Source organism: Thunnus thynnus, chromosome 12, assembly GCF_963924715.1.
Source record: "Thunnus thynnus chromosome 12, fThuThy2.1, whole genome shotgun sequence".
Classification (NCBI taxonomy): domain Eukaryota; kingdom Metazoa; phylum Chordata; class Actinopteri; order Scombriformes; family Scombridae; genus Thunnus; species Thunnus thynnus.
The window spans coordinates 875,613-899,966 of NC_089528.1; the positions used below are offsets into that span (position 1 = coordinate 875,613).

The window sequence follows — 24,354 nt, forward strand, 5'->3', positions numbered from 1 at the left end:
TGTGTATGTGCGCGCACGTGTGTGTTTATGTGTTTGGCTGATGCATACTGCAGTGGCCATGGAGGAGGAGGAGGACATAGGAGGGGGTGAGAGATGTGTGAGAAGAGCAGCAGTGTGATTGTAGGAGTGGAAAAAAGGAAGGAAGAGGAAACACATTAAGGAAGGAGACTAGAGGAGAGGAAAGAAATTATCTTATGGATGGATAAACTTGCTCTATAGCTTTCCTCTCTCTCTGTCTGACCCATTCCCCTCTCTGTTTCCATCCTCACATTGGTGCATTCTGCCTCTGCCCCCCCCCCCCCCCCCACACACACACCCACACTGACACACTCACAGAGGCAGCTCCGCCTCCTCTGCAGTGTAGCAACAGCTAAAGAGGGCAGCAATGGAGGAGCCAGCAGTGCAGCAGGAAAAAATAGAGGGATCATGGGAAGGAGGGCATGATGGAGAGAAGGCAGACTGGAAGAATGAGTGCTCCCTCTCCTCCCTACTTAAACACTCCTGTCTCCTCTGCTGGTTGTCTCCCAGGGACAGGGACACTGACGTCGTGGAAACGGATGAGAGAGTCCTGGTCAAAGCAGCCGAGATCAGAGTAAGAAGACCACAGCACCTAGCGCTGGTGTGTGCGTGTGTGTGTTTGTGTGTGCATGTTGGGTTTTTATACATCTGTGTGAATGTGTTTTACGTTGGCATCACATTATTTGTTGCATTTGTTAATATATATGATGTTGACAGGACATCAATCATATGTGTGTTTGTGTGTGTAGTGTTTCCAGTTTGGGACTCCATCACTTCATTTCCCATGATGCTCTCATGTGATGTCATGATGCTGTAAGTCTCACACTGGATGATGCTACACATATGAATTCAATGTAATAACAGTAATGGTAATATGGGCCACTGAAACACAATATAAACTGAAGTGATCAGGACTTAAAGCCAGCTACATTTTAACCCAATTGTGAGGCCTTGTCTTGTAGAGGCCCTGTGTCAAAATGTAGCTGGAATACCTTAATTATTTCAGTGGATATTGGGTTAGAGGATAAGACTTGATAAGAGATGTTATTCTGTATTTTTTTATTGTAAACAAATGCCATTAAAAAGCCCAAACCAACAATGCAGTTTGGGTCTTTTCCTTATGTTTGAGTACACCCAAACATAAGGAAAACCCAGGAGGCTCTTGCTTCCTGCTTTCTTACAGTGCAGACGCTGATATTATATCCTTCCAGCAGCATAAGCCTGTACAGCAGTGACTGGAAATGTGGCACTTAGCTAAAGCTAATTAGCAGCAAGATGCTTCCCTTCTCCACAGATGACTACCACAAACTTCTACAGAAGATTGCAGTGCTGGAAACCAAAATTCACTGGTTAGAAGTGAACATGGAAGTGAATGGGCTATGTGGGAATGACACCACCTTACCATGGACTCAAAACAGTGGACAAGAGTATGCTAACACACGGCTAATTAGCACCACCAAGACTACCAAGAAACAGGAGGGCTGTGAACCGGATAATAAATCTACAAGTAAATCTACAAGCCTAAGAGTAAATAATTTCCTGGGAAAATGGGAGGAAGAGTAACAGGCAGAGCCCAGCACCCTGTGATTTGTGATGCGACTGGCTGGCCTACACTATCATCCAGGCAGAGTGGCTCTTCAACCCTTGTTCTTAGTAGGACACAGCCATGGACAGCTGTGAAAGGGAGAGCTAACAACAAACCTCCCCAACAACCGAGTCTGCAACTGGAGAACAGATTTGCTCCATTGCTGCAGGACCCTGGATTTCCGTCTGATGACCTGGATAACCTCTCGTCTTCACACAGCAGGGTAAGAACTGAGAGTAAATCAGAAATTAAAAGGCTTAAGGGAAAGCTAACGACTGGGCCTCAAACTCTGATTTTGGGTGACTGTGCTGTAAAAGATTTAAGGAGCATGTGCAGTAACAACACCAAAATACTCTGGCTCTCATGACTGAGAGAATCCTGCATATCATGGCTGCACATCCAAATGTGGAAAACATCATACTGCACATAGGGACCAATGATGTTGTGAAACAACAGTCTGAGGTGCTGAAACGAGACTTTAGTGATCTGTTTAACACAGTCAGCTCTCTGAATGCTGAGGTGTTTATCGATGGCCCTCTACCACCAGTCAGAAAAGGAGTTGAGAGGTTCAGTAGATTGTTGGCACTGAACCCATGGCTTTCAACTGCATATACTGTCCATTCACTGCACTTCATTGACAATTTCAACTTTTTCTGGGACCGCAGACATCTTTTTAAGGCAGATGGACTTTTCCTTAACAAATCAGGAGTAAAATTGTTCATCTCTAACTTATTTTACTTCCTGCGTCACCAATCTGCTCCCTCTGCTAAGGTCAAGAGACAAGAGGAATCAAAGCAAGAAGAAGACATAACAAAACAAGGCAGAAACCTTGAAAGAGAGCTGCCTCAGCCTCTGCCTGAAGAGAGCTTTAAACACGACAGTCAACAGACTCGAGAGGAGGAGTCTCCACCAATTTCCACCTTTGAGGATTCACCCCCTTCACCTCACCAAACCTAATCCAGGTCACTCTCTTCTCCAGTCACCCTTTCTCCTTCCTCCCCCCTCTTGGAGTTCACTAACCAGATGAAGGAGCTGGTCACTGCAGAGACCAAACTTACACCTGCTCCCATTTTCTCTACCCTAAACCCCCCTCGGCGTCCACCTCCAGCAATGGCTTTAAGTCCTCGACCAGTGTCAACCCATTTGTCACAGTTACGGCGCCCGCCCCCTCCCCCCCCTTCACGACAGCCGCAGAGGGAATAAGCTCTCCTCCTCCTCGCTCTCCCCAGCCTGATATAAGAACAGCACATCCAGTTATTTGTGTACAAAATACAGCAAGCGCTAAGTGATATGTGCTGGGTCCAGGCTGCAAGGCTAATGGCACTCATATCTCTTCCCAGGAAAAGCTGGGGCCCAGTGTACTGGTAGCTTGCTCAATTCATGTCTTGATAGGTAACAGGTAAAGAATGGCGAATCTGTTAAGAAACAGGAAGCAGTCAACTGATTCTGCAAATATATCAAATTTAGCATCCATTCCTCATCAGCTACAGCTTGTCTCAAAAAATTAGGTAGATAATATTTTTAACACATTAAATTTAGCTTTGTTAATTGTCAGGTCTTTGTCAGGAAAAATATTTTTAATCAATGATTTTATCATCGAGCACTACCTTGATTTTATGTTTTTAACTGAAACTTGGTTAGACCAGGATAACAGTGCAGCTGTTCTTATCGAGTCAACCCCTCCCAACTTCAGTTTTATGAGTGAAGCTAGAATGCATAAGAAAGGAGGTGGAGTGGCCATTTTGTTTAATGATTCCTTCCAATGCAAACAGATGTCTTATGGAAACTTTGATTCTTTTGAATATGTGGTTCTTCAGTTGAATTCCTCCTCTCGAGTTACATTTCTAAATATCAACAGGCCACCTAAATACTGTGCTACCTTTTTCGATGACTTTGCTGAACTGCTGTGTATTGACTTTGACTGTCTACCTATTGTTGGTGATTTTAACATCCATGTTGACAACCCCCAGGACAGAGGGACTGAAGAACTGTATTATGTTCTTGATAACTATGGACTGACCCAGCATGTGACGGAGCCCACACACAACAAAGGGCCTCACTCTGGACTTAATCATCTCTAAGGATCTAAACATTTCTAAGGTTGTAGTGACTGATGTTGCTCTCTCTGATCATTCCTGTGTTTTCTTTGAGAGTTTTATCTCCATCCACATAAATGTTCAAACAGGGGTAATCACAAAACCGTATATCACTGAAAACACCAGTGAAATATTTATTCAGGCCTTCTCTGTCATACCCGCCCTCTCTTGGGTCTCGATCAATGAGCTTGTAGATAATTTCAGTTCTAAAATTACAAATGTTATTGATGCCATTGCACCTACTAAGGTAAAGGCTGTCTCTAGTAAGAAAAGATCTCCATGGAGAAATGCCATGTTGGTCACAATGGAAAAAAGAGTGTCAAAAAGCTGAACGCAAGTGGCGAAAAACAAATCTCCAGGTTCATTATGACATCTCTAAAGAGAGACTTCACATTTATAATTTGGAACTGAGAAATGCAAGGCGGTCCTTGTTCTCTGACATCATTGCCAAAAATAATAATAATGCACGTGCCTTGTTTGCTACTGTCGACAGGCTAACAAACCCTCCTTTGTCAGTAGCCCCTGAACTTCTATCCACCAAGACCTGCAATGAATTTGCCTCCTTCTTCACTGACAAAATTCAGACAATCAGACAAGCAGTCAGTACCTCCATATCAGGTGCAGGATATGCGTTGTCTCTGTGTCCACTGAAAATCAATTTGAGTAGTACACAATTCCATCTGATCAATCATAAAAACCTGGAGGACATTATACAACATCTGAAATCCTCCTCTTGCTGCCTTGATATTCTGCCTACAGGCTTTTTCAAAATTGTTTCAAACTGCATGGCCTCAGATCTTCTACAGATTGTCAACACATCTCTTCTCTCAGGTGTCTTCCCACAGGCCCTGAAAACTGCAAGATCATTGAAAAAGCTGTTTTTCAACAGCTGAGCAACTTTGTGGCACTAAACAACTGTTTTGATGTCTTCCAGTCAGGATTTCGACCACACCACAGCACTGAGACTGCTCTTGTTAAGGTCTTCAATGACATACACTTACAGTATTAGTATTACTGGATCTCAGTGCCGCATTTGACATGGTCGACCACAACATATTACTAGACAGACTGGAAAACTGGGTGGGACTTTCTGGCACAGTACTAAACTGGTTTGAATCCTAATTAAAAGACAGGGACTACTTTGTGTCTGTAGGTAATTACACATCTGAGCGGACAAAAATAACATGCAGAGTTCCCCAAGGCTCCATTCTGGGGCCTCTTCTGTTCAACATCTAAATGCTCCCACTAGCTCAGATTATGGAAAACAACAAAATATGCTACCACAGTTATGCGGATGACACACAAATTTAACCATAACCATATCACAAGGGGACTATTGTCCAGTACAAGCTATGAGTAAGTGCATTGAACTAATCAGTGATTGGATGTGCCAATCGATTTTCAAAACTGAAGTAATTGTTTTTAGAGCCAAGGAAGAACGTTTAAAAGTCAGCACTCAGCTTCAGTTGATAATGTTAAAAACTACAAACCAAGCCAGAAATCTTGGTGTAGTCATGGACTCAGACCTGAATTTCAACAGCCACATTAAGACAATTACAAAGTCAGCCTACTCTCATCTGAAGAATATATCAAGAATTTAATTATTGATATATTCTTATGTCTCAGCAGGATTTTGTAAAACTTGTCCATGCATTTATCTTCAGTAGACTTGACTACTGTAATGCTGTCTTCACAGGTCTCCCTAAAAAATCGATCAGACAGCTGCAGCTGATTCAGAACACTGCTGCTCAAGTCCTCACTACTACTACCAAGAAAGTGGATCATATAACTCCAGTTCTCAGATCTTTACACTGGCTTGCTGTCTGTCGAAGAATTGATTAAAATACTGCTCTTGGTTTATGAAGCACTGAATGGTTTAGGACCAAAATAGATTTCTGATCTGCTGCTACATTATGAACCATCCAGACCTCTCAGGTGATCTGGGACAGGTCTGCTTTATGTCCCCAGAGTAAAAACTAAACATGGAGAAGCAGCATTCAGTTTTTATGCTCACATATCTGAAACAAAATCCCAGAAAACTGCAGGTCTGCTGCAACTCTCAGTTCTTTTAAATCATAGCTGAAGACTTTTCTGTTTGCCGCTGCCTTTTATTAAACCAAATCTGAGGGTCAATATTTTACACTGCACTGTAACTTTTATTCTCTTGTTTTATCTGTCCTATTCCCTTTTAGTTTCTTTTTATTTCCAAATTTAACACTTTTTAATTGTTTTTATATGTCTTTTTACTTGTGTTGCTTTTCTATTTTGTTTTGATGCCTTTTATGCTCTATGTAAAGCACTTTGAGTTGACTTCTTGAAATGTGCTATACAAATAAACTTGCCTTGCCTTGCCTTGCCTTGCCTTGCCTTGCCTTGCCTTCCCCTGTCTATGTCTCTCAGCCCCAGTCGATTGATTTCTACAGAAGATAGAAATATTTAAAACAGCTTACAAATATATAGTGCCATTTGAAGAGTAAAGTAATTTCTTAAAACAGCTGGTCACTGTAGTTTTTAGCAAATGTTACTTAAACGGGGAAATAGTGCATTTGGGACTATTTTCAGCAAGTGTGTGCTGAATTGAGACAAAGTAAACTACAGTGTGTGTTTGTGGTGATGTTTGTGGAATGTGTCACCCACTGCAACAGTGTGGCTCACTGGTGGGTTTTTAATAGTTTGTGGACAAATATGTAGTTCTACAGCACAGGAATAAGATTTAAAAGGTCTTGGATAGACACACCACATTTGTTGTGTGGATCAATTCATTGTCAATTTCAACAAAAATATAGAATATCACTAACACTGATTGCATCAGTGTCTGTATGAAGTGTGTGTTCTGATTTGAGACATGACTCTGAGAAGAAGGGGTGTAAATTAAATGTCACAATCTGGTTCAAAGGATTAAGACAACTTCTACTCTACAAACTAATGAACACAAAGTAAACCTTGGACAGCGTTATATTCCAGTAGAGGAGTAGTAGTTGGTTTCTGGGGCTCTCAAATGAAGCTACCATGTGTAGTCACATCTTGAGCCAAACCTGGTATATGTTAATGTGGTAAACCACCATTGATGGTTACCTCTGATCTTTGCTATTCTACCACTAGGACGATGTGGATATTGTGAAAGGGCATTAGTACCTCCACATGCCTGTTCAATCATTCTAAAGATGAGTTTGAAGCATGCTTAAATCCTAAACAAGTGTGTGTGTGTGTGTGTGTGTGTGTGTGTGTGTGTGTGTGTGTGTGTGTGTGTGTGTGTGTGTGTGTGTGTGTGTGTGTGTGTGATTGTAGGAGCTGGAGAATACAGTGGCGGTGGAGAACGTGGAACTGCAGGAGCAGCAATCAGACCGCAAGGAGCTGGAGGAGACTCTGGTTAAATTAGAGGCACACAAAGAGAAGCTGGTACATCAAATAAAGAGCACCAGGCAGCTCTGCTATGAAGAGAGTCAACAGGTAATAATGAACTGTTACTGTGCAGCTAGTTCTCTCTCATTGTAAACTGCATGAGTTGTTAAATTAATTAAATATAGTGTGTAGTGTATATATATATATATATATATATATATATATATGCATATTCTCTGTTGCAATTTCTTCTGGAGGTTCTGTTACAGACTGTGATGCTGCACTGATGTCTGTGTTTACATTGTTGAAGGATTTTGGAATGGACACTTACTTCACTTTTCACTGAGGGCTTCTGTCACTAATTTGGAGCCAACACACAAGCTAAGTTATGGGTTTATGAATTGCAACCCAATTCTTGAGCTCAGTCATGATTATACCTCTAATTGGCTTAAAAGCAGTGTGTCCCAATTATAAGTGACTGGCTGTAGAGTAAAGTAAAGTAAAGCAATAGCCCAGTGATGAAATAGGAACCAAAAAATAAATAAAATGCTTTGCGTCGTCGGAAGACTAGAAAGGTGCTATGTAAGTGCAGTCCATTTACCATTCTTCAGCCATAGCCAGAGCTAGAGCGTCACTGAATTCACTTTCTGTTGTGTGGGCCTAGATTATATATATGTATTTCTATATAGTAAACACCATACTGTCGACAGAGAATTACCACAAGTTAGAGAATATTTTAAAATATGAAAAATATTTTTTTTTATTAAAAATGTACAGCTCACTGTAAAGAGAAAGATTAAAACTCCCCAAAGGAATATTAAGAGACTATTATACAGGGCTTTAAATGATTTACTAAGTGAACTAGTGCTTCCTATGATTAAGTACTTGCTGATAGCATTCCCACCTGCATACTGCTTATACTTTTAATGCAGTCCTGCTAAATAATGCTGTACACTTTTACACACTAAGACACAGAAATAGAGTTAATGAGAATTAAGAAACATGTACTGATTCAGTTTTTAAGCTAATGGAGCAAGTGTTACTGTCAGCAGCTGGAGGCAAATATTAGTTTGACTGATAGCTAAAGGATTTTATTTGCTTTATTGAACTATACATTTACAGACGCAATGGCAGTAACATCAATTCAACATCAAAAATCAACTTGACATCGAAAAGACTGAACAACATGTAAAATGAAAAAATACTTCTAAAAATACAAATAAAATTAATAACTGAAAGAGATAATAAAATAAGTTAAAGTTGCAAGCAGCTATGAGTGGCCCCTCACACCTTGCTTGCATCGCAGGGAGTGGAAGCCATAGTATCGCTACTGGAGGTTGGTAGACACAATTTATGATTTTAGAACTATCACTTCCTGTGTCCACTATGAGACGCTAGAGAACACCCACTAATTATATGTCCTGTAATTTTCATGTAAATCGGATGATGTTTGTCACGTAAGGCCGAATTCCTGTTGTCAGTGGGTGGGGTTATGACTATGACTCAATATTGACATGTAGATGTGTTCAGGTCTAGACTCTTATCAAGCATGAGAAATTTGGGGCAGATTAGACAGTGTAAAGTCATGTTAAAACAACTTCCTGTTTGATGCCCCAAAAATGTTTCGGGCAAAATTGACTGGCATGCCACGCCAAGGGCATTCCATGAAAACTTAAAAGCTTCGCAATTTAACATTACAAAGGTCTTTAGATGCAATCTACTAAATTTGAAGTCACTAGGGTTAAATCTGTGGTAGGAATTTGTTAAAGTACAATGCCTGTCAATGGCTTCACTTTGCAAAAAAAATGCAAAGTAGATTCAAAATGGCTTTCTTCCTGTCAGATTTAGGGTATGGCTAAGTCTGGGGATGGTACATATGCCTACCAAAATTTTGTACATTTATGTTAAATTTAAAGGTGGGGACTTTGACTTTGAAATTTTCTAGGGGGGCACCCTCAAGCCATTTTGCCATACCCAAGCCCATGGCCCACAGCAGATATCAAGGTACGCCACTTCTGATGCATGTGAAAAGTTTTGTTAGTTTCCGAGCACCCCTAGCACCTCAAAATTGCTAAAAGTGATTATGAGGTGCTATAGAGACGAAGAGCCACACTCAAGCCCAATTGTGATACTTATTGAAATATTTACTAGTTTGAACATAGGTGCAAAGTTTCTTGAATTTTTGCACATCGTAAAGGCCTTCAAAAATGTGTTTGTAAAATGAAAATTGATGCACGAAATCCCAAATAGCTGACTTCCTGTCCAGCGAAAAAATTTCAAAAAAATATGGTTTATGACCAGAATGATGAGAGCAATGAACCCACTGAGTTTCCTGAACATATAAGCAACTTTATCTCAGCTTGACCCTGCGTTTGGGGGCACTATGGATCCCGCTGGCCAGGCCCGAGCCCTGTCACTACAGAACTTTGCAATTTTGCAGTTCTGACGTGGGTGCCAGTTCTTGAGTATCAGAAGGCTGACAAAAATGCAATGGCTTGGGGGAATAATAATAATAATAATTAAAGCCACAAGCAGTGATGGTCAGGCCCTTGCTCCTTCACGCATGGCCGGGTGTGCCACAGTCGAACTACACCACAGTTGAACTGCTGTTATTGCAGAGCAACATGATACAGCAATACATTTACCAGAGGGCACCTGACATGGATTCACATTTTCATGAATATTGAACATTGCATGTAGGAGATAATTATCACTTCCTGTGTACGTTATGTGGCACTAGAGATCACCCACTAATTATACGTCATGTTGCTGTATATCATGGTTAATCCACACCATGTAATTTTCATGTAAATCAGATGATGTTTGTCAAGTAAGGCCAACTTCCTGGTGTCAGCAGGTGGTGCTATGACTATGACTCAGTATTGACATGCAGGCCTGGACTCAATTATGAAATCAAGCATGAGAAATTTTGGGAAGATTGGACAATGTAAAGCCGAGTTACAACAACTTCCTCTTTACTGCCCCAAACATGTTTTGGGCAAAATTATCTGGCACACCATGCCACAAGTTGCTCTGCTTAAATCTCTAGGAGGAGTTCGTTAGAATACAACACCTGGAAATGGCAAAATCTGTGCAAAAACTGAACACAAATTCATAATGGCTTACCTCTTGTTGGACTTTGGGTATGCTCCAAGAGGCTGGAGATGTTACATCTGCCTATCAGATTTCTTACATATAAATCAAATTTAAAGGTGAGGGCTTTGACTTTTGATAGATGTACATAGTTTCGTGAGCTGTTGAGGACCCCAAGCACCTCAAATATGCTAAAAGTAATTAGGGGCGTTTGTGCTGATGTGCCATGCCCAAGCCTCATTATAATAATAATCACAATAATTCGAGCATAGTTACAAAGTTTCATGAGTTTTTGCACATCCTAAAGGCCTCAAACATTTGTTCGTAAAATGGACATTGATGCATAAAATACAAAATGACTGACTTGTTTAAAAAAATTGAAAAAATATGTATTATGTCGACAACGATGAGAGCAATGAACCTGCCAAGTTTCATGCACATGAAAGAAACTTCCAAAATGGCCCTACGTTTGGGGGCGCTATGGAGCACCCTGGCAACACCTGAGCCCAATCACTACAGAATATTAATAATAATAATGTCATGGCTCATCCTGTCTTTAGGTTATGTTTTGTTTTTTATTTCCCATTTAGTTCTGCATTTCCTGTTTTATTTTGGTTTCTAATTCTCCTCTTGTTTCAGATCCACTTCCTGCCCTTGTGTGTTTCCCGCTCCTGTCTTTGTCACCATCCCCTAATGTCATCCACCTGTGTCTCATTACTTATTTATACTAATTTATATTGTGGCACTAGAGAGCATCCATGAATTATATGTCAATTTGCCATATGTCATGTGTAGACCACACCATGTAAATCCCACGTAAATCAGATGATGTTTGTCACATAAGGCTGACTTCCTGTTTTCTGTAGGTGGCGCTATGAATATGAGTCAATATTGACATGTAGATGTGTTCAGGCCCGGAGGCCTTATGAAGAATGAGAAATTTGGGGCAGATTGGATGATGTTTTGTAACTACATTCGAGTTACAAAAACGTCCTGCTTTGTGGCGAAACATCGAAGTTCTCCACATCGCCATGGCAACGGAGCTTTAACTTTTTATAGCAAAGGTCTTTAGATGACACCCACCAAATTTGAAGTCTGTTGGGTTAAATCTTGAGGAGGAGTTTGTAAAAAAACAATGCCTGCAAATGGCAAAAACTGTAAGAACATTGCAAAGTAACTTCAAAATGGCTGACTCCCCGTTGGAGTTAGGGTATGGCTCCCAAGTCTTTTTTTGTGCATCTGAACATGATACCTTTGCCTACCAAATTTTGTTAATCTACTTCAAATTTAAAGGTAGCGGCTTTGACTTTAAAATTTTGTAGGAGGTGCCCTTGAGCTATTTTGCCACACCCAAGCCCAAGACGCATATCAGATATCATGTTTCCCTACTTCTTACATGTGTGTCAATTTTCACAAGTTTTGAAGCATCCCTAACCCTTCTAAAACAACTTCCTTTGTCATGGTGAATGACGTGCTGCCATGACAATGGCTTCTGTTGAAAACTCAAAAGCTTCACTATTCAGCATCATCAAGGTCTTACAACTTAGCTGACCAAATTTCGGTGGATCTGGTCAACCTACCAGGAGTAGTCAGTAAAAGTATGGGGCCTAAAACTAGCACTATAACTATTATTCAGCATTGACCTATACATGTCTTCAGACCATGTCCTCAGACCGGGACTCTTATGAAGCAAGAGATTTCTGGGGCAGATTGGATGATGTGCATATGATTTACTTCTTGTTTTATGGTGAAACATAGAAATTCGCTGTGTCGCCATAGCTCAGTGAAAACTCAAGATTTTGATAACATTTCATCTCAAAGGTCTTTATTAGACACTGACCAAATTTGAAGTCAGTGGGGTTAAATCTCTAGGAGGAGTTCATTAAAATACAACGCCTGCAAATGGTAAAATGGCTGACTTCCAGTTGGAATTAGGATACCTCCAAGAGGTTTGAGCATCTGGACATGATACATGTGCCTACCAAATTTTGTTCATCTATGTCAATTTTAAAGGAGGGGCTTCAAATTTGAAATTTTCTAGGGGGCGCACCATTCATATCTTGAGCCCTAATAATTAAAGCTGCAAGCAAATGAATTGGTGTGTAGTGTGAAATATTCAAAGAACAGTCATGTGGCGTCTAGGATGCCCTGCAACACCCCGACGAAAAATCTAGCATGTCAGAATTTTTTGTATTTTCCTGTCTAGTTTGACATCTGCTATAATGTGATCCTTGATGTTGACTAATAAGATGACATGAGTGCTCTCTTGCACATATATATAAACACTGACACAGAAAGTCAAAGCTGTCCAGCTACATGTATGGTCTCCAGACTGCGTGAAGAGCAGTGGCTCATCTTCGAGAACTCTGTCACTGATGACTGGTTTTGCTGGCAGCAAAACCAGTCATCAGTGACAATTAACTGAAATCAAGAAAACGGTCACTGATGACTGATGGTTTTTCTGCATGAATCAACCTGTGAAGAGGATGGAGAAGAGCCACTGCTCTCTCCATTAAATGCAGCTCAGCCCGGCCGGAAATTTGCTGGAGAACAGCATTGACTTTCTGTGTCTGTGCTTACATATGTGCGCCAGAGAGCATTTACTCATCCTATCAACATCAACAAACATGTTGTAGGAGATGTCAAAATAGGCAGGAAAATAAAAATAAAAATTCTGACATGCTAGATTTTTTGTTTGGGGTGTTGTGGGGTGTCCTAGACGCCACACGACTGTTCTTCGATAATGTCACACTACACGCCCATTCGTCATTCCCGACATTCATAATCAAAATCATGTCAAAATCAGGCCAAATCTGTGTAGTCTGATCTCAGCATAAATGACTGACTGTGGATCTACTGATTGCCAACAGTCAAAATCCTTTAGTCATGTAAGGATACTTGGAAACAGCACTAGAATTCCATATAAAAAATTCCCATTATCTTAAAAAGTGGCTTGAGGAGTTAGATCAGGTAGTTGAAAGAAAAAGTTTTAATCAGTGTTACCAGGTTGGCAGCAGTTGGAGTTTGTCACAGAGTCAACACAATGGGACTTCCCATCTATTTTTTACTCAAATGAGTGCATGCTGCTGACCAGATGGTTAGGTATTTATCACTTCCAGCATTAAAAATATTAGACTGTTATGCTTTTTTTGCAAAACTGAATTATTTATTTTTGTTTTAAACGAATAAATAACTGGATTGATTTACAGCCTATCATACTCTTTCTCTTTGCACTTGCCAGATCTTGTCTCTGCAGGCGGAGGAGGTGCAAAAGGAGGGCCAGGTGGAAGAGTATGAGAGGGAGCTTGCCAGAGCCAGGTGGAGGCTGAGGAAGCTCAGAGAGGAGGTGAAGCAGGCCAAGAAGAAGGTGGATGAGGCTGGAGAGAGGAACACTCCGCTGCAAGACTCCATCAGACAGTCCTATGAAGAGATCCTGCAGGTACGGGAGGAAGTGTATGTTTGTGAATTGTATGTGTGTGTTTGTGTGTATCTGAGATAGCCTTTCTAAAATTAAAATGAACTTGTGCCATCCCCTGATTATAATGTGTTGATATATAATGTTTTTGTTCCATTTACTGGATAAAATTAAAGTAATAGGATGCTTAAAATCTTCTTATCTATTTTTACATGGAGTATTTTAATTCACTAACAATCAGAATAGGAGCTCAACACACAGCCTTATCTGAAAAAGGTAGAGGTGTTGATTTCAGATAAAGATATTGACTGAGCTCTCATTCTGGAAGAAATACATTACATTTGAAAGGGTTGGTGTAAATGGTGTAAATCATTTATAATCCATCAAACAGAATAAAATCTGTTTTATAAAACACTTTTTAATTACCTTCTATTTTCTGAACAGTTATAGTCAATTTTAAGTAAGTGGGGCCACTTAAGATAAGTCAGATGTATTCCACTATAAAGAACTACCACTCTGTTCTGTTTTTATTGTAATTTACATGTTTTCAAGTTTTCCAAGAGGTGCGTCTGTCTCTGGGGAACAACACATTGATATCTCCAGCAGTAGTAGGAGATATGTTAACAGGAAAAGTGCTCATTATTTGGTAACTTTGGGTTTTTACAAAGAAATCAGCCTCAATCTTTCACTGTCTCTTCACTCTTCTCTTCCATGTAGGAGGAGCACACTCTGTGTTCCTTGTCAGGAAGTGCAGCCACTCCAGAAAGCCAGCTGGAGGGGTCAACGTCTCCTGCAGACACCAATGAAGATGAGCCACTTTCTATGAGGCCATGGGGAAGGAGCCAATCCCTGCCTGCCTATGCTGACCTAGTTCTGGTAAATCATTAATGATCTAGAGTAATACTTGAAGCAAACACAGTATACATCACTGTAGTTAGATTTTTAGCAGTTACCGCTTTTGGAACTTTTGCATGTTTGAGCTTGTAGAATACATATTTAGTACAGAAAGGCTGTGCCATAGAATGGGGGGGTGGAGTTAGAAAGACAATGGCATTTACCAGCCAGTGAGGGTCTAATGAAGGACACTATCAAGTTGCATTATGGGAAATGTAGGATCCAGTGTTTTGGATCTTGAGACCTGGGAGTAGGAGCTAAAAGTCAGGAAATTTCAGCCCCTGCTGGCTTGATTTAGATCATTTTTTAAATATGTCTCGCATGAGACAAATGTTCTCATTTGACATAGAATCCGTGCCTGTGCTCATCATGATGGGTTCAAGAGGTTCAGAGATGTGTCTTCACATAGTTGTGAGCTTTTCCAGATTCTACAACAGGTTTGATTTCTTGTAGTCCGAAAAAAGGATGTCCCTGTGGATGGGGCTGTAGATTAAAGATTTCCACCACAGTCTTACCTGAAACTTGTGTAAATCCCATCTGTGCGTCACATCTGCACCCAAGACACTGACCAATCTGCACCACAGTGGCTTCTCTCATGGTTTTGTTGAATTTTACAATAATTTGATCCAGTCTTGGATTTCCCCAAGTGGACTAATCTTGTAATGAGTACACCTGGTCTGACATCAGTTGTGTAGTTTGTGTACCCTCACGTCAACATGACAACAGTCAGTGAGATTTTTTTTACTGTGCAACTGCAACTGTGAATTTTTGAGATTTGTTTGTAGTGTAATCTGTGCTTGGTTTTAATTGCTGGAGTAGTACCTCAACCAAGATAAATTACTTTAATTTTACACAGGATTTTTGATCCTATTGTAACCTTATGTCCCACGCATTCAGGAAAACCTAGAAAATTGTAGATCAGTTTACTTGCGTCAGAAAACAGCTGGGGTGTGGCAGGTGTGACAGCAATTGAACTATTTCCACACAAATTGCAGAAATGTGTAGTAGTTGTTATGAAGTAGAACTGTCACTTTTAACAAAATATTAGTCAGAATACTTTTATCCAGTTACACTTTCTTTTGTGTGAATGAACATTATGAAAAGCATTTTCCATGTTACAACTCTCTGGCTGTCTTTGTCTCACTGTGTGTCTGGGGGACTCTACCAGCGGGCCAGTGGCTCGTCCTTCTGCAATAATCTAGCAGATACCAGAGAGGAAGCAGATGACAGTGAGAGCAGCTCGCCAAAGGTAGCTTCATTACCATGAAACACATCCCAACATGTACACCATGTATGTGGCATAGAAACAGTTTTGAGACAATAATTAAGTGCCACAGCAGACTGTATGACGAAAACAACTAAACTGCTTTTTTTGAGAAATGGTACCATGATTTTGAATTCATGATCACACGTCTAATGTAGGGCTATCAGCCAACCTTGGTCACTGCTCAAATAACATGTCCTCCTTGGTTTATGTTGTCTTGTTCCACAGATGGACAGATCCAACCTGGAAGATGATCCAGAGGAGGACGACATCAACAATGAACGGGAAATAGAGGGAAAGAATGAAGAGTCCACTATCAACCCAAACCCTCTCGACCAACTGGACTTCTACCAAGCAGACCCCTTCGCCCACTGTCAGAGTGACCGTATGTTTCAGACATGGAGCCTAAGCCACTGACTTGATGACTTGGCAGCAAAATTAAGCATGGATTGGTTTGATTTATCCATCTTTCTATATGAGATCATAGACACTGCCGCAGTTCTGTATTTAGAGAGTAACACCCACTGAGAGGTCTAATCACTCAAATTGTGCCAGTGAAACATTTAAATCAACACGAACAATAAGCATAAAGAGTTGTGAAGTGGGAGGAACCTTCTTTCCCAGAAATATCCACAGGCTTGTACCTTTGACTTTTTATCAAATATGCAGATATTTTCTAACATACTTGTTCATCTTTTGTACTGATGATTCAACCAGGAGAGTTGTCCATCCAAGCCATGAACTTCTCAAATTGTGAGTCACCTAACACTGTCTTTGGAGAAAATGAATGGTACACCCCACGTCACTACTCTATATCACTTGAAAGCTTGACTGACATCAAATTTGGCAAAAATCCTTTCACTACAATCACTGCAGTACACATGACTCTGGAGGTTCAAAAGAGTTCTGCACTATGTGTATACCTGACACATGTATGATTTGAGAGCCAACCATACACTGTATTTATACTGTAACTCACTTTTTTTCCTTATCTTGCCACATTGTCTTATTGGTTATAAAAAGCAATTTTCTAATTTGTTTCCACTTGATTTACAGATGACCTGTTTAATGAAGACCTGTTCCCTAAAACTGACTCATCTGGTGAGTAATGGTTCAGTAGTAACCTACTCTTCATTTTACCTGAAACTTAAAGAGAGTTAACGCTCTTGCCCTAGATATGTTATTGATGGAAATGAACTGTGTTGTCACAGCTTTGTAGCACTGCAAATATCAGCGTAAAATATGATCAAATCAAAATAATTTCCAAAAATTATATAGGGTTTTCTATCTGCTGCTGACTGCTGCTCTTAATAGATCTGTTATTTTACAGTACTGCTTGAAAGTTTGTGAACCCTTTAGAATATGCTCTATTTCTGCATGAATATGACCTAAAATGTGATCAGATTTCCATGGAAATCCTAAAACTAGATAAAAAGACATCAGTTAAACAAATGAGACAAAAACCCTTACACTTGTTTGTGTATTCATTGAGGAAAATGATCCAAAGTTACATATTTGTGTGTGGCAAAAGTATTTGAACCTCTCTATCAATTATCGATTTGAAGGGGAAATTAGAGTTGGGTGTTTCAATCAATTGGATGACAATCAAGTGTGAGTCTTTAAATAAGGCCCTGCCTTATTTAAAGAAGAGAAATCTGGGTCTTCACTATCAAAGTCTGAGCTTCACAACACAGGTTTGTGGAAGTGTGTCATGGGTCAGAAAAATGTTGATGCTTAGCAGGCTGGAAAAGGTTACAAAACCATTTCTTAAGAGTTTGGACTCCATCAGCCGACTGTCAGGCAGATCATGTACAAGTGGAAGACATCCAACATCACTGATACCCTCCTCAGGAGTGGTTGTACAACAAAAATCACACTAAGATCAAGGCATGTAATAGTTCAGGAGGCTACAAAGGACCCAAGGGTGATGTTTAAGAAACTAAAGGCCTCTCTTGCAGTGGCTACAGTCAACGTTCTTGAGTCCACCATCAGGAGTACATTTAACATCAATGGTGTGCATGGCAGAGTTGCAAGGCTGCCATTTACGGTTCGCTCAAGACCATGTGGATAAGCTATTAGGCGATTGAAACAATGTTCTTTGGATGGATGAGACCAAAATCAAACTTTTCAGCTTGAATGAAATGTGTATGTTTGATGATAAGCAAACACTGCATTCTAGCATAAGAACCTTATCCCATCTGTGAAACGTGGTGGTCGTAGTATCATCGTTTGGGCCTGCTTTGCTGCCTCTGAACCAGGATGGCTTACAATCATTGATGGAACTATGAGTTCTGAGTTGTAACAGCCAATTCTACAGGAAAATGTCAAGATCTGTGAACTGAAGCTCAACAGAAAGTGGATCATGAAGTAAGAAAATGACACTAAACACACATGTCATTCTACCAAAGAATGGTTAAAGCAGAAGAAATTTAATGATTTGGAATGGCCGAGTCAAAGTCCTGACCTTAATCTTGTAGAAATGCTGTGGAAGAACCTGAAGTGTGCAGTTCATGCAAAGAAGCCCGCCATAAAGACTGTTCTGTAAGGAGGAATAGGCTAAAATTCCTCCAAGCCGATGTGCAGAGCTAATAAATAGGTAGCAGAAATGTTTGGTTGAAGTTATTGCTGTAAAAAGGGGTTCACACCAGTTACTGAGAGCAAGGGTTTGCATACTTTTGCCTCACATAAATATGTAAGATAAATTTCTTCAATAAATAAATGAATAAATTTAATGTTATAGTCTCATTTGTTTAATTGGGTTCCCTTTATCTAGTTTTAGGACCTCTGTAAAAATCTGATCATGTTTTAGGTCATATTTATGCAGAAATAGAGAAAATTCTGAAGGGTTCACAAACTTTCAAGCAGCACTGTAAGTTGCTTGTGTCAAGTTGCCTGGTTTCAGCTTTTTCTTTTTGCTCTCAATATGATTGAAATAATTAAATTATGATGCATATAATATTTTCACTGGTATGTCAGGAAATCAAAGTTTATTGTTAAATTATCTTCCTTCCAGATGGATTTGCTTCAGACCCTTTCAAAGGCAGTGACCCCTTTGCAGCAGATATTTTGTTCCCAGAGGCAAGTGTCGGTCCTGATGAGGGGGTAGCAAATGTCTGTGATGAGGCCGACACTAGTCTTTCTTGTGCTGAAAATAAAGCTTCAACAGGAACTCAGTGCTTCGAGTCTGAGTTCCCTGATGAAGACAGTGACATAGAAATAAGCTACAGCCGAGAGGACCTGGATGCAATTGCTGGGAGTGTTGATTCTTGTGGATTTAAACCCATCCAGAGCTCATCTGAGGAGTTAGGCCCAGAGCCCATCCGGGGCTGGAGGTCCCAGGGCCAGTATTCTGTAGAATCAGACCCTGATGGGTATGAGCTGGACCTAGGCACTGTCTCCCCTCCCTCTGACATAGAAGAGCGCAGTCTTGGATCTCTAACCAATGAAGTTACCACTGAGGCAAAAACAGGACTGGAACAAGGTAATTTATCCTCAAATCAATTCCCACTTTTAACATTTTACATTAATTTTACACTAATTTCTTTTCAGTGTGTGGACTAATGCTCCATGTTTTCCTACTTAATATACACTTAAAGGTATTACTGAGTGCCTTATGTAGCTTTGAACACTAAAGGCCAACTTACATTATATAAATAAAAGCCTCAAGTATTTAAGAGAAAGAAGAAAGAGGGGGAGAGAGGGAGGGAGAGAAAAGAGCGCAAAAGAAAGTGAGTGAGTAGCATAGAAGCTAAACCAAGGGGAAACCAAATAACTTAAATTAGTCTACACTAAACCTTATTGTGGTTACTCACTAAATTTAAAAAAGTACAAATAAAATTAAAGCTGCAAGCAGTGATGATCGGGCCCTCGCACCTTTGTGCACGTTGTGATGCGTTGTAGTCGAAGTGCTGGTATTGCAGAACAACACAATGCAGTAATACATTTAACAGAGGGCAACAGAAATGGATATACATTTTCCTGAATATTGGACATTGCATGTAGGAGATAACTATCGTTTCCTGTTTCTACTATGTGGCGCTAGAAAACATGCACTAAATGTACATTATGTTTCTGCACATCAAATGTAGACCACACACTTCAAATTTCATGTAAATCAAAGTAAGTTTGTAACATAAGGCTTGTTTCCTGTTGGCACGAGGCTGTGCTACACAAGTGGGTCATTAATGCAGCAATACATATAGTGGAGGTTGCCTGACATGCATATGCATTGTCATGAATATCAAATGTTGCGCGAAGGAGTTAAATATCACTTCCTGTGTCTGCTATGTGGCTGGTGCTAGAGAACACCCACCAATTGTACGTCATGTCACTGTATATCATGTGTAGACCACACCATGTAAGTTTCATGTAAATGTAAATTTGGGGCAAACTGAACAAAATCCAGTGGAGTACCAACAACTTCCTGTTTTATGGCAAACCATACAAATTTACCAGTACCCCACATTAGTGTATTCCAGAACTCAAGATTTTGATAACTTTTCATTGCAAAGGCCTTTAGATGACACTCACCAAATTTCAAGTTGGTCTCTCGCAGGAGTTTGTTCAAATGAAATTCAATGCCTGGAAATGGCAAAAACTGCACCAAAATTGCACAGTAAATTCTAAATGGCCAATTTCATGTTGGACTTAGGGTATGGCTGCAAGAAGGTTTTGTGCATCTGGACATGATACATGTGTCTTCCAAATTGCGTTCATCTACATCAAATTTAAAGGTGGGGGATTTAATTTGAAATTTGATAGGGGTTGCTCTTGAGCCATTTTGCCACACCCATACCTAAGACCAATAAAATTCACACCATTTGATGCTTGGGCCCTAATTATATTAGTTTGGGCTAATATAATATAATAATATTGTATTATATTAGTTTATATTAGTTAGGGGTGCCCGGGCCCTAACTAAGTGAAACTCTTGTCCTTCTGAATGATGAAATGCTATCGTCCACACTGACAGCTTCTGAGATATGCCGCAAATATTGACCATATTTTATCTGCAGGTATTCTCTCCAGAAGCACTTGCATTGCTCCTGGACAGCAGGGCATCAACCTTCTCACAGTCACAAGGTGTAGGATTTGAAATGGTCAGATTATGGCATCTCTCAGAGCTCACCAGGAACTCCACTCTTTTCTATTATTTTTCTTCTACATCTCTCCTTTATCCTCTCATCTCCAAACATTCATAAAGACTGGGACACTTTTGGATCAAGCTGAAGAACTTCCAACACATGCTGACACGTCTTTGCCTCAATTTGTGCCATCCATATTGAGCTTTTGTCTATTTATGTCCACTCAAGTCTTTACATTGACTTTTTCATGCAGCCTCTCTTAAATGTGGTTTGTTTTCAGTCTGGCCCCACCTTAAGGATGGAGAGCACTACAGCTCCAACAGGGTGAATTGCTGCAAAACAGAGATGTGCATTGAATTTTTACTTTGAATACTATGGTCCCCATTTATGTTCAATGTTGATTTCAGTTGAGAGCCTTCTTAAATTAGCATCGCTGTCCTTTTGGACACTTTTAAAGTTGCTTTTGATTATAGTGTTTCAAATTGTTTAGTTTGCAAGACTAAAATTGGTGTAATTTAAAAAAACAAGTTTATTTTGTTGCTTTTCAGGCTTCATTAAAATCTTGCCTGTGATGATTTATACTTTTAGCATTGACCCCTCATTATTTTCTTTCAGCTCATACCGTCCCTGAGCTCAGCCAACAAGCCATGTTGGAACCAGATTGGACCGATGGCAAAGAGCAAACTCTGTCCCATGATGTCACCTCCAGTCAGGGGACAGAATGGGTTGGCAACATCGAAGAGGAACCTCGAAACCCTGCAACTCCCCAGAACTCACTAGACTCCCAGAGCCTCTTCATCCAGCCTGAGTCAGATCAGAACAGAGACCTGAGCTTTGAGTTGAGCTATGAACCAACCAGTCAGTCTTCCTTTGACCCATACGGGTTTAAACTCAGTCCAGAACATTCTAGTCATAACCTCTTAGACCCTGATGAAGCTGAACTTAGCCCAGAACCCACTGACCACGATCTGACCTTTGACCCTGAGCCCCTCTCTTTGCAACCAGACCAAGTGAACTTTGATCCCCATGGGTTAGACATCACTTCTTCCCAGATGGTACGGGACTCTGATCCCTACGGCTTTAAGCTCAGCCCTGAAGAGAACCAGGAGGTACTGGACCTCTGTCACCATGGTAACCAAGAAGCAATGGAGCTTTGCAGCTTTGTCAACAAGGAGCAAGTAGAAACTTCTAACTATAGCGACCAGAAAGCACTGGGACCTCATACCCATGAAAACCAAGAAGTGCTTGAACATTGTAGCCACAATAATCAGGAACTGCTGGATTTGTGTAACAGTGGAAACCAAGAACTGCTGGAACCTTCAAGTCTTGACAACAGGGAAGTTGTGGAATTAGTTAGCAATGAAAACCAGAATGTCCTAGATCTCTGTAGTCATGACAACCAGGAAGTGGTGGAACCGTATTGCTTCAGCAGTGATGAAGGACTTGGACCCCATAACTATGATAACCAAGAAGTGCTGGAACCTTTTAGTCATGGCAGTCAGGAACTGTTGGATTTCTCCTGTCCAGGGAATCAGGAAGTGCTGCATTCAGATGACAAACAAGGTAGCGAAGAAAATCAGGAAGTGCTGATTTTAGGTAGCCACAACAACCAGGGACCCCTGGATCTTGGTAGCAATGAAAATCAGGAATTGCTAGATTTAGGTAGCCATGACAACCAGGAGGTGCTGAACTTGTTCACTAAGGATGTTCTCCCTGAAGCAAACAACAACCAGTGCATCCTGGAACCAGAGCTTTATGTCAGTCCCACGAGTAACAGCTCAGACAGTAATGTGGCATCAGAGGACCTGTTGGGATTGGACCTCAGTAACATCAGTATCTGCACTACCAACACCACAAACACCAATAATGCTGACACCCTCAACATGGCCATCAGCAACATCTCTGCCAACCAGGACCTCGCTACATTCAGTGCTCCCACCAGTCACAACTTGTCAGAAGATGATCTAGGTTCAGTGTTTGGGGCTGGAGGATACATAGGTTGTCCTGATGTAGCTGATGACCTAGAGCCTCTGGACCACAGGCAGGTTAACCCAGTAGCAGAGCCAGTACGACCAGTCAGACCAATAAGACCTCCTCGGCCTTCACTCAGGGTAAGTCAGAAACCTCCACCCACAAGCGCTATACATTCAGGTCATGCTCACAAAGGTTACCTCTGAGCGATCTTCATGGGTCCACAAGATTCCTAGCATCCAAGACCTGACCTTATACTGGAGTTGGGGCAGGTCTAATCGGGTTGTGTTGGGCCCTGTTGTAGTTCAGTCTGTTGGGTCTATTCAAATCAAGTCTGATTGCTCTTTCTGATTGGGTCTCAATCGATTTGGGCAGGCACTCCATGGGTCTGTTTCAAGTCAGGTCTAAATTGTCTACTTCTGAGTTCACCTCTTCTAAGTTGAAAACAAGTGTTACAAATGGATTATAGTGAGTTAATTTTAACATGCTGAATTAATTTCCTTTCAGAATAATATGTAACAATCACAAGCCTGCATGATTTTTATTGTTTTGTAGAATTGTCCTGGTCATCTTTATCAAATCTTTAGTGATATTTACATTTTACATTTTGTCATTTGGCTGGTGCTTTTATCCAAAGTGGCAAGACAATCAAGCATTAGAGGACAGTGACTCAGATCTGTTGTACAAATTCTCAAGTAGCTGACTAGGTACAAGTGCAATGAGAGAGAGCGCTAGACAGAAGTTGTCTTTTTAATTTTTTTATACACATACTAATCTTACATTTTATATACCCTATATAGGCATATATAAGAAGTGCTCGTACAATAATAATGGCAGACTAGTCAATGCTATTAATCAGAAACAACAGTTTGACCATCAGTTTCAGGGTAATCATAACTATTGTCTGAATCCAACTGGTATCATGGGTAGGCCCGAATTTGAGGGGGGATGTAGTTTATATTCACCGGATCAGGCAGTTGAGAGGTAGGACTGGAGGAAGAGGATTACATATATGGCTCATTCAGGGGGAAGTGTCTCAGGCAAAAAGTATAATGATACATATTTATGTAAAAATATTTTGTAGTGCAAACCCTCCTTGGTCAACAGGCTTTTGTAATTTATTCATACCACGACAAGGTTGTCTGCTAACACACAGAAACTTTCTCCAAAATTTCTCCAATTGTCGAAAATAGTGTAAAGGAACTGAGATAGGTAGAGCTTGAAGAATATAATTAAACTTTGGAGGGGTAGTCATCTTAATGACATTAGCTTCCCCCCATAATGATAGATACAATGGTGACAACATTTCAATATCTGTCCTAAAACACTAGAGGAGAGGTTCTATATTAACTTTAATCATATCTGATAATTTAGGTGGGAACAAGACTCCGAGTTATGTGATTCCCTTCTGTGGCTACTGAAACCCTACAGGACAAAGTGTCTATTTGACAGTGATGTCAAAGATAGCGCTTCGCTCTTGGACCAATTTACCTTATACCCCGATAATTTAGAGAAGAAATAGATATTTTCTAGGAGGGATTTTATTGACACTTAAGGGTCTGAGTTAAAGACCCGTATGTCATCAGCATATA

General features: G+C 40.5%; 1 protein-coding gene across 1 annotated transcript in view; it reads left to right on the forward strand.

The window, feature by feature from the left end:
• Positions 1 to 385: 385 nt before the first annotated feature.
• LOC137193363 (uncharacterized) overlaps positions 386 to 24,354 on the forward strand; it is a 40,638-nt gene continuing 16,669 nt past the window's right edge. The window contains exons 1-8 of the mRNA XM_067604615.1: positions 386 to 592; positions 6,988 to 7,149; positions 13,376 to 13,573; positions 14,267 to 14,425; positions 15,612 to 15,692; positions 15,936 to 16,092; positions 18,721 to 19,188; positions 21,407 to 22,902. Of these exons, the coding sequence (XP_067460716.1) occupies positions 386 to 592; positions 6,988 to 7,149; positions 13,376 to 13,573; positions 14,267 to 14,425; positions 15,612 to 15,692; positions 15,936 to 16,092; positions 18,721 to 19,188; positions 21,407 to 22,902 (2,928 nt within the window). The remainder of the gene's footprint in view (positions 593 to 6,987; positions 7,150 to 13,375; positions 13,574 to 14,266; positions 14,426 to 15,611; positions 15,693 to 15,935; positions 16,093 to 18,720; positions 19,189 to 21,406; positions 22,903 to 24,354) is intronic.